At 69.7% G+C, this 10,205-nt stretch overlaps 3 protein-coding genes across 3 annotated transcripts in view; 1 reads left to right on the top strand and 2 right to left on the bottom strand.

Moving 5' to 3' along the window:
* The window catches only part of EMIHUDRAFT_104833 (hypothetical protein), a gene marked incomplete at both ends in the record, with an annotated part of 1,487 nt that extends 838 nt beyond the window's left edge, over nucleotides 1-649 (top strand). The window contains 2 exons of the mRNA XM_005763805.1: nucleotides 189-316; nucleotides 503-649. Coding sequence (XP_005763862.1) covers nucleotides 189-316; nucleotides 503-649 — 275 coding nt within the window. The remainder of the gene's footprint in view (nucleotides 1-188; nucleotides 317-502) is intronic.
* A 421-nt stretch (nucleotides 650-1,070) lies between these two features.
* On the bottom strand, nucleotides 1,071-2,201 carry EMIHUDRAFT_214816 (hypothetical protein; the record flags this gene model as incomplete). The annotated part of the gene is made up of 5 exons (XM_005763804.1): nucleotides 1,071-1,140; nucleotides 1,222-1,419; nucleotides 1,501-1,640; nucleotides 1,806-1,917; nucleotides 2,128-2,201. 5 exons carry the CDS (start codon nucleotides 2,199-2,201, stop codon nucleotides 1,071-1,073), a joined length of 594 nt encoding a protein of 197 aa, XP_005763861.1.
* Nucleotides 2,202-2,788: 587 nt separating this feature from the next.
* On the bottom strand, nucleotides 2,789-9,940 carry EMIHUDRAFT_465093 (hypothetical protein; the record flags this gene model as incomplete). Its single annotated transcript, XM_005763803.1, has 2 exons — nucleotides 2,789-3,481; nucleotides 3,908-9,940. The coding sequence occupies 2 exons, from the start codon at nucleotides 9,938-9,940 to the stop codon at nucleotides 2,789-2,791; spliced, it is 6,726 nt and encodes a 2,241-aa protein (XP_005763860.1).
* Nucleotides 9,941-10,205: the final 265 nt, after the last annotated feature.

The following is a 10,205-nucleotide window of genomic DNA, read 5'->3' as shown; positions in this document are numbered from 1 at the left end:
GGCGGCGCCGCCTCGCCCGCCGCCTCGTCGCGCTCCTTCGCGTCCGGGCTCGGCGGGCCGCCTCCGACGCGCACCTCCTCCCTCGGCTCGCTCTCGCGCCTCTCCGCCGCTTCGGGCCTCCGCTCCCGCCTCGCGCGCCTCACACCCCCATCGCACACTGAGCCGCACCGTGATGCCGTTGTGTATAGGCCGCCTCTCCGGCCTCGCGCCCGGCGGCGGCAACACCGCGGTCCAGACGCCGCCCTCCGCGGCAGGCGCCTTCGAGGCGCTCTCGAAGCTCGTCAAGTGCCCCGCGCCGCGCCGCGCGCCAAACGTGGTGTTGCGCCGCCCCTCGCGCCTCTCGCGAGGGGGAGGCGCCGCCGCCGCCGCCGACGGCGACGCCGACGGCGCCGCCACCGCCGCCGCGAGCGGCAGCCACCGGGCCGCCACAACGGCGAGGCTCGGAGTTGCAGGAGGCCGAGGCGTGAACGGCGTCTCTTCACGTGCCCACCGGTGCCGACAGGCGAGGCTCGAGGGGAGGCTGGCCGCTGAGGCCGCCGCCGCCGCCGCCGAGGCGCACCGGTTCGTGACGGTCAACTCGTCCGACGGCTCGAGTCAGTCCGTCGGGGACTCGCGATCGAGCCACTCGAGCCAGGGCGACGAGGCCTAGGCGGGAGAACGGCCCCCGGGTAGGTGCATCCCGGTGCCCGCGCCCCGGCCGACAGGCCTCATCGCTCAGGCGGGGCGCTTCGCGAGACCGTCTGTGCGGGGCGGCGGCACGTGTCACTATTGGGCATTGTTCGCGCCAGTTCCACAATCCGATCGCGCGGATTCTCACTTGAGGATTCTCATTCCGACCACGAAACAAAAATTCGTTTTCACAATTCAGATTTCACCTATCAGTATCACCACGCACACGGTATGTGCCGCACACGTTTTCAGAGGCTTCCACACCGCGCCGGGGCGTACAGCCGGCGTACGATTCCGTACAATTATCAATTTGTGGCGCGCATAGCACGAGTCACGAGACCCCCTCGCCCTCCCCTCCCACACTCCCCAGCTTCAAATGCTGACCACGTAAGTACAACTAACTATATGCTGACGACGTTGGGAGCCGCTTTTTCCGGGACCGCGTCGAACGACGCCCAGGACCCCGAAGACCTCCAGGACACGTCCCCTACGGTCTCGGTGGTGGGGGAGGGCGCGGAATCCGGCGCGCACTCCGGATCCGGCAGCGAGGACCGTCGAGAGCGAGGCAGCGAGTTTGCGCGCATCACCCCACGCTCCGCCGCATCGCCGCAGTACCGCTCCGCCTCGCTGTGGCCTTTGCTGGGGTTCATCGGGAGCGTCTTTTGCCTCTGCACGAGGAGCGGGCCGAGCGAGTGGCTCCCCTTGCCGACGAGCAGCGGCGCGTCGGTGGTCCTCGGGCGGTTGGACCACCTGCGGCGTGGCATGGGCGGTGCCCCGGGAGGTGAGCGGTTTTTGCGCGCCGGTTGGCGAGTGTGTGGTCCCGGCGCGCACCCTAACGCGCTGACGAGGGAGCCCCGCCCCGTGGGTGAGTTCTGGCCGGAAACAGAGCCAAGTTCCGAGAGGTTGAAGGATGCCGGCGAGTCGGGGATCGAGCTGATGAGACGGACCACGTCGTAAAAGCTGGGTTTGCGCTGCGGAGCCGGAGGCAGCAGCGCCAACCTCCGGGGAGAATGTGAGCGCGAGCCGGCATCGCTGGGAGTGTCCAAGTCGATCTCGAGAGGCAGGTGACCGTTTAAGATCGAGTCTCGCACACTGCTCCATCGCCTCCGCGCAGAGGCGCGTTGTGCGTAGTGTACTTTTTCGCACTCGTCCTCCGGCAAGCACGTGCTGCACGTGGAGCCCATGCCGCTCTCTGCTGGGTGCTGCTCTCTGCTCTGGAGCACGCGCTCCGAAGAATAGATAGGAATCCTAGATAAAGTCCTGCGACAGTGTTGGGGGGGAACGCAGATAGGCGCCGTTCCCACTGACAGGACAAGGGTGGGGTGTCGCAGACTACATGTACATGTAGCACACACACCGGCTCAAAAAAGAATTCCGGCGAGAATTCTTATGACAGCACACTGGCACAACAGGGGGGCGTGGACTGGCGCACACTAACCTAACAAGCACTCCTCTCACGTCACAACACTAGCTACTTCGGCGGCGAATGAGAGTGAACAGGCGGAGCCGGCCAGCGAGGGCGAGCGGCGCATGTGCAGACAGCCACGCGCGGCGGCCGTCGTTGAGGGACTCTGAACCACACACACAGTGTGTCACACACTCACACACACGAATATGCTCTGGGTCCCTAGACATATGCAGATATGGTGATCGTGGGGTCGCCTTCACGCCTGAGGCCTATGGTCCCCGAGGGCGAGGCGCTTGGTCCTGGACTCTAGCACCGATTGATGCATTCGTTTTGCCGATTGTCAGGCCTGCTTTCTCTCATGCACACACAAGACACATATGCGACAATGCATGGTCATGGACCGAGCTGTGTATATTGTATTGTGAGGGTCAACAGAAGAGAGAACATCGTACGACGTACTACAATTCCTAATACCGCGTAGCCCCACAGGAAGGCAATGAATAAATAAAAACGGAACCTCTTCTAGGAGATGGGTAAAAAGGAACAGGTCCCCGCCCGTGCGATCTTTGTGCAGGGTTCTTTGTGGGTGTGGTCGGCGACTAGCCGGGGTCGTCCTCACGACCGGCTTATCTGTGACTACTCCATCTAGCCTGGGGGGTCGCAGGAGGGGGGGGCAGAAGGTAAGATATGGGTGAGGCCAGGGGTGGGGACCTAGAATAAGTCAAAGGACATGCTCTCGGCCCCGCCATCGCCGCCGTCGCCCTCGTCCGCCTCGGAAGCGGAGGTCGTCGGGCGGGGCGTCTCGCCCGTCGCGAACCTGCCGCCGAACACGGCGTCGGCTGGCGCCGAGGCGCCGGCAGCCGTGATCAGCTCGGCAACCTTTCGGTCCCTGTAGGCCGCATCAATTTTGCCTCGCCGGGACGGCTCGTAGAGCTCGCTAGCGAGCCAGTCCCGGGCAACCTTCGTCGCCACGGTGCCCATAGGGACCGTGGCGTACACCATGTCGCCGAACCCGCTGCCCCCCTCGGGAGGGAGCGAGTAGGCGACCTGAATCTTGGACCCGGTGGGGATGCGCGCCGCCTGCGCCGCAGCCTCCAGGCCCTCCATCACGAACATGGCGTTCTCGCGCAGCTGCGCGTACGGGTAGCCCGCACGCTCGGCCTCGCTCGCAGCCGCCGCCGCCGCAGCCTTCTCCGCCTTGTTCTTCTTCTGCCGGGCCTTTTTGGCCCTGCGAGCCGCGGCCCGAGCATCCTTCTGCTCCTCTGTCAGCTCCTCCTTCTTCCGCGGCGCGGTGCGCTCGATGAACGAGCGCTCCGCCGCCTGCACAGACTCGCGGTCGCCCGCGGCCTTCTCGTGCTTCAGGTCGACCTCGATGGTCGCGTAGCCAGGCCTTATCAGCCTGACCTGCGACGCACCTGCGAGCCTTGCGACCATCACCGCGTCTTGCAGTTGCGCGCGATCGTAGCTATTCCAGGGTCCGCTGCGCATCCCCGGCGGCACGACGGTGGCCGGCGCTTGCGCACCAGCCCCGTCCGCCACCGGGTCCGCGGCCGCGGTCCCTGTCATAGCTACGCGCGCCATGGAGAACGGCGGGCACTTAGGGATTCGGTGTACTTGTCATCGGCGAAGCGCTCCAACAGTTTCGTCTTTCCAACACGGCCGTCGCCCACCAACACGAATATGAAGAAGTAGTCATAATCTGCCTTCATGACGGCGCTTTACAACCCGCGGTGGCGCCGACAACTTTGGCATTCATTATGCATCGATGCTAAACAGCGGCTAACAGCGGTACACGGCAGGCTATCTGGCCAACTCTCAATACTCGTGTACCTGTGAGCTCACGCGCGCCCCGATCGGCAAATGCATGCTCACCAGCTCGAGCAGCGCCGCCGGGTCGCGCGCGGCCTCTCCCAGACCCACCTCCTCGCCACCGCGCCCGACGCCGCCGACGAGCGCGTACGGGCGTCCCTCGCCGACGCGCACGCCCTTCTTCGCCTTGAGCGATCCGAGCATCCGCAGCCCGCAGCCCGCGCCGTAGACCTGCCTGTCGAGCGCGGTTTCCCAGTCGACGCTCCCAAGCGGCCGCCACGCGCGCAGCGCCGGCGGCGCCGCACCGGAGCCGGCACGGGAGCCGGAGCCGGCACGGGAGCCAGAGCCGGAGCCGGAGCCAGAGGACCAGCCGCCGGAGAGCATGTCGACGAGCGCCTGGCGCACCGCCAGCGCGTCGCCCGTGCTGCACTGCGAGCCGGGCACGTGCAGGTGGATGCCAAGCCGCACCTTGCCGCCGCCGCTGCCGCTGCCGCTGGCGCCACCACCGGCACCGGCACCCTTGGCGGCCGCCGCGACGGGCGTGGGCCGCGCCGCGGTGACGACAACCGGCGCGTCGGCGTCCGTGACGATGTCCTCAAACTCCTGCCTGCCCAGCACCTCGCGCAGGCACGCCGCGAGCTCCAGCTGGGCCGCGCGGCTCAGCAGCTCCTCGCCTTCCCGCACCTCGAGGTCGATGTCGAGGTACAGACGGAACTTCTTCTGGTGCAGCTCGCACACGTACTTGGGCGTCGCGTCGGCCGCGTACACTGCATGGAAGTCGCCGCGCAGCGCGGGTGGAATGTTGACGAAGGCCGCCGCCTCGCCGTTGACGGCCATCAGCAGGTGCGTCTTGGCGCGGGAGTGCGAGTAGTGCACGCACTGGTTGCGGCTCAGCCAGCGCAGCAGCGACTCTCGCGGCTGGCCCACCGTCGCAGCCGCCGCCGCCTGCATCGCCGCCACCGCAGTAGCACCACCCGCCTCACCCGCAGTAGCGGTCACGCCGTGCGGGAGAATGCGTGCTGCGCTGTCGTCGTGCTCCCACTTGGCGCGTATCAGCTGCATCGCCTTCATTGGCACGCCGTGCGCGTTGCGCTCGTGGAAGGCCCTCAGCGCCGCCTCCCCCGGGGGGCACACCACCTCGAGCACCACCACCGCGTAGCCCGCGCGCCTCGCCCTGCGCGAATAGTACGCGTACTGCTCCCGCTTCGCGTTGACGTTGTCGACGATCACGAGAGGCGCAGTGCGGCCCAGCGCGGCGTCGAAGGTTGCGCGGCACGCCGTGTGCGCGTGCTGCAGCAGCGAGGCGTCCCAGGAGCGCGCGTACAGCAGCTTCGCGTCGCCGCCGCACTCCCGGCGCTGCTCGCGCGTCAGGTGGCCGCCGGCGGCGAAGAAGGCGTCGGCGCTGCAGAGAGCCACGCTCTCGTCGTCGTCGGCGTCGTCGTCGGCGTGGTGGCGGAGGTTGAGGTGGGCGTGGCGCCATGCGGCGGCGAGCCGCGTGGCGAGGCTGGACTTGCCGCTGCCGGGCAGGCCGCGCATGATGAAGGCGACACCGCCTTCGCCACCCTCCTCGCCCTCCTCATCCTCCTCGCTCTCCTCGCTCTCCTCATCCTCCTCGCCCTTGCCCTCCTCCTCGCTGCCAGTGCGCTGCTCTTTTGCAGACGAGCCGCCGAGCATCATGACTGCGGACCATGCGTTGGCTTCCGTCAGGCCAACCTCGGCCTCGGTACGCACGAAGTTGCCGCCGGGCAGCAGCCTCTGCAGGTGCATGTCGTCGATGGCAACCCAGCCGCCGGTGCAGCGGTCCGCATTGGCCTCCACCCAGCGGAGAATCTCGCTCGCACGGCTCCTGGCGTCTGCGCCAGTGCTCGCGTACCCGGCCTCGTTCGGGCAGACCGTCTGCGCACTCACGCGTGGCAGGCCATGCGCCTCGAGTGCAGCGTTCACCTTTGCGACGGTGCTCGGCAGGCCCTGCCACGACGACGAGAGCACGAGGGCCGCGCCCGTCTGCTCGACGACGCTGCGCAGCGCCGCCATGCATGGCGCGCTGAAGGGCGATGTGGACGAGAAGGGATGCAGCACGCCATCCACGTCCAAGATGATGACCTTGCGATCGGCAAGCTGGTTGGTCTCCTCGAATGCGAGCAGGCCGTCGCGGCCGATGGGAAGCGTGCCAATGGAGGCGTCCGTTGGTGCCTCCCCTGCCTCCTGCGCCACCGCTCCGGCAGCATCGCCGAGCGCCTCCAGCGCGCGGCACAGCGGAAGCAGCGCCGGCGTGCTGCCGCTCAGCCCGCGCAGCGCCTCCTCGAGCGTCGCAAACGCGCCCGCGCCGCCACCAGCACCAGAGAGGCCGTCGCCGTCGCCGTCGCCGCACTCGCCAGCAACCAGCGGCGCCAGCTGCAGCAGCCGATCGAGCTGCGCTCCGTCCGTCACCAGCTGCCGCTGCTCGCTCCGCGTGCCGCCACTGCTGCCGCCACCCGCGCCTGCCGCCCTCTTCTTGCCCTTGGTTTTGTCGAGGTCACCCGCATGCGCCACAATCGTGCCTCCCGCGCCGCCACCGCCGTCGGCACCACCACCCGCGTCGACCTTCTTCTTGCCGCGCAGCGGTATCGTCAGCGTCAGCCGGCGCTGGTCGGCGGCGCCCTTGCCCTTCTTCCCCGTGCTCTCGCTCATCACTCCGCAGCTCTCCGCGTACGCGTGCACCAGGTGCCGCTCCCTCGCGTCGAGCTGCTCGGGCTTGAGGCGCAGCTTGGAGCCCGGGTGGGCGTCGTCGACAAAGTCCTCGATCTGCTGACGCAGCTTGGCGGGGAGCGCGCCCAGCCCGATGTCCGCCGCCTGCAGCACGAAGCCCACCGTGCCACGCACCACGACCACCGCGCCACCATCCACTCCAGCAGCAGTTGCGGTGGCGCCATCGGTGGAGTCAGAAGCACAAGCCTTGGCCGCAGCCGTCTCCAGCAGTGCGTTCGAGTAGACGTGCGGCGTGCCGATGGCGCTCGAGAGGGTCACGTGCGGGTGCGCGTTCTCGCAGAGCGACAGCAGCTCGGCGTGCGGCGGCGCCACGCCCACCACGCGCACCGCGTGGCCCTGCGCGTCGTGCGCCTCGCCGCCCAGGATCAGCTCGACGGTGGTGCCCACCCACGGCCGCAGCGCGCGGGTCGTGCTCGCGTTCGGCTTGTGCGCGAGCGTGAGGTGCGGCTGGGCTGGGATGCTGCCGTGCTTGGGCGGCATCCGCGACGACAGCAGCGCGACGCTGGCGGCATCGAGGAAGACGCCGGCGTACGCGGCCTGCGCGACCTCCGCGGCGAACTGCAGCGGCGGCGGCGGCGGCAGAGGAGCAGCAGGCGACATGCGCGGCTCCTCCTCGTCACCCTCCTCCTCCTCCTCCTCGCCACCCTCCTCGCCACCCTCCTCACCATCATCCTCGCCCTGCTCCTCCTCGTCTTCCGCATCGTCCGCCGGTTCCCGCCACGCGCCGCCCGTCCCCGCCGCGACGGCCGACGCCCACGCCCTCATCAACGCCGGCGACGGCCCGAAGAGGCCGCGCGCGATCGCGATCAGCACGTCGGCATCCGCCGCCGCGTAGCCCACCTGCGCGCCCGAGAGCGGCCAGCTCCGCCAGTCGGAGAACTGCAGCAGCTTCGACTTGTCGAGCTTCGCGCCCAGCACCGCCCAACACGCCGCGTGCAGCGGCGGCAGCTCGAGCTTGGCGGAAGTAGCGTAGATCTGCTGCAGGTCGACGACACTGCGGACGACGAGGCGGCAACGCAGCGCCGCGCTCAGCCTCGCCACGTCCTCGTCGAAGCCGTAGCCGAGCTTGGCCACCGCCTCGCTGCCGAGCAAAGCAAGCAGCGCCGATCGCAGCGTCTCACCCACGCGGCCAACGCTGCCGTCGCCAAGGTGGAGGAGGAAGACGCGTTCCGCCTGCGTCACGCCGCCGACGTCGACGGCGACCGAGGTCGCGCGCGGCACAGCGATCTGCAGCAGCGCCGCGGGGTTGGGCCGCCCGCCGCGCCGCCCGCCGCCCCAGTCGTCAGGGCGCCACTCGACGTCGATGCCGACGGCGGGCGTCGCCGCCTCGACGGCGCCGCGAAGCGTGGCCGCCATGGCCTCCTCGGCGGGCGTGTCGCCCACACGCACGACCACGATGCGAGACGGGTCGACGGCGAAGGTGGGCGCCGCCGCCACGCCCGCCGCTAGCGCGCCCGTTGCACGCGCCTTCATCGCAGGCTGCAGCGGTGGCGGCGCCGCGGAGGAATGCTGCTGTCGCGATGCCGCCGCGCCCACGACGGCCGCCGCCGCGCCAACAGGACCACCAGCACCACCGTCACCGACACCACCAGCACAGCCGCCGCCGCCGCCCATCAGCCGACGCAGCTGCGAGAGCGTCTCCGCTGTCGAGACGTGGTGCACGAAGGCGCCGCCCGTCCTCTCCCACGCGGCGCGCTTGTCGTGGGGCCGGTCGTCGATCAGGACCGAGTTGGCGCCGTCGCTGAACCTCCACTTCTCGCGGCTCGTGCAGCAGATGACTTCGACCTCGGCGCCGAGCTCGCGCCGGCACCACGCCTCCTTCTGCTTGCGCGCCTGCGCGCCGAGCTTACCTGCCGGCAGCCCCGTCAGCACCACCAGCGACGCCACCTTTGCTCCCGCCGGCAGCGCGCCCGCCCTGCTGCTACCACCATGGCCGCCCTTTTCAGGCGACGACGATGAGGACGCCGCTGCCGCTGCCGTCGCTGCCGCCGCGCCGCTCAGCGCGCCCCAGAGCTCCCGCCCATCCTCCATCCACGGAAGCTTCTCGAAGAAGCCCTTGCGCCGTCCCACCAGCCTCCACAGCCCCTCGGTGCTGAGACACGTTGGGTCGGCCGCCGCGGCACGCATGCCCGCGTCGGCGGCCGCCGCGGACACGCCGGCGTCGAAGTCGGCGAGGACGCCGTCGAGATCGCAGAAGATGCGCCATCCCTCGGCCGGGGGTGGCACGGCGGCGGAGGCGGCGTCTGGTGTGCAGCTGGGCTGAACAGCAGTGGCTGCCTTCGCAGTCGCCGCCGACACCACCGGTGTCTTCGCAGCCGCTGCTGCCGTGGCCTGAGGAGTGCCGCTGCCAGGCCGCTCCATCCGAACAAAGCAGCGCAGCTCGAAGCTGAGCGCGAACGCCTCGAACAGCTCGGCCACCGAGAAGTCGACGCCCGTCGCCATCAGCACCGCCGCGTACGCGCCCGCCGTACCGTCGCCCGCGCCCACCGGCGAGCTCTTCTTGGACCCGCGGACGATGCCATACTGCACCATCCAGAGCGCGTGGCGGCTGTCGCCGTGGTGGTCGTCGTGCGTGGCGGGCGGCGCGAGCCTCGGCTGCAGGTCGACGCGCAGGTCGATCGTGCCGAATCTCCGTGCGACCTCCTCCCACTCGCCGAGCAGCTTCCCCTCGCTGTGCATGTACTTTGGCGGTACGTGGATGACGGTCGTCTCCGCCGCCGTCGCACCGCCGCCGGCGCCATTGCCGCAGCCACCTGTATTGCTGGCGGCCGCGGAGGAGCCTCCGGCGCCAGCGCTGGCGCCGCCAGTGCCACCTCCGGGGCGGCTGGCGAGGGAGGGGATGCCGAGGTAGCTGGAGAGCTTCTTCGGGAGGTACGACTCCACCACGTGGCGGCGCACCTCCTCCGGCGCCGCCTCGATGACGCCGTCGGCCGCGTCCAGCGGGATCAGCTCGCACGGCGGCACCGCCACCGCCAGCGTCGAGTCTTCGTCTGATGACATCAGGCCCCGTGTTGTGGCGGTGCGGGGAAGCGCCGCCTCGCCTGCCCAGTCGTCGGACCACCGCAGCCACAGCAGCCGCTGCAGACGCTCGACGCGCTTTGCGTGGGATGCCGCGCCCCTCAGCTGCGCTGTGATCGCCGCGCGTCGCACCGCCACCGCGTCGCCGCCACCGGCACCGCCGCCGTCACTATCGCCGCCGCTGGTGAGCGCCACGGCCACCGAGTGCGCCCAGCCCGCCGCCTCCGCCTCGGCCTGCAGCGCGAGTCTCGTTGGCGCGACCGCATCGGGCTGCGCACCACGCACCATCGCCCGCGCGGCCACGCCCCAAGCCTCGAGCTCCGTTGCCACCCAGTCGATACGGAGGGCGACGGCGGTCGCAAAGGCGCGCAGCCGTGCCGCCTCCGCCGAGGCCGCCCGAGCCTTGCTGGCTCTGCCCACTCCTGTCCGTCCGCATGTTCGCCGAAATCAGGCTGTGAACCTTGTCGTTCCGATTTTTGGGGAGGAGGAACCCCCTCCCCAGACTCGCCCTCCGCTGGGGCACCCGCCCGGAATCGAACAGCCGCCAGTTTTC

This window comes from Emiliania huxleyi, assembly GCF_000372725.1.
Source record: "Emiliania huxleyi CCMP1516 unplaced genomic scaffold EMIHUscaffold_62, whole genome shotgun sequence".
Lineage (NCBI taxonomy): Eukaryota > Haptophyta > Isochrysidales > Noelaerhabdaceae > Emiliania > Emiliania huxleyi.
The sequence above is the reverse complement of the archived record's forward strand: the minus strand, read 5'-3'. Positions and strand labels throughout refer to the sequence as shown.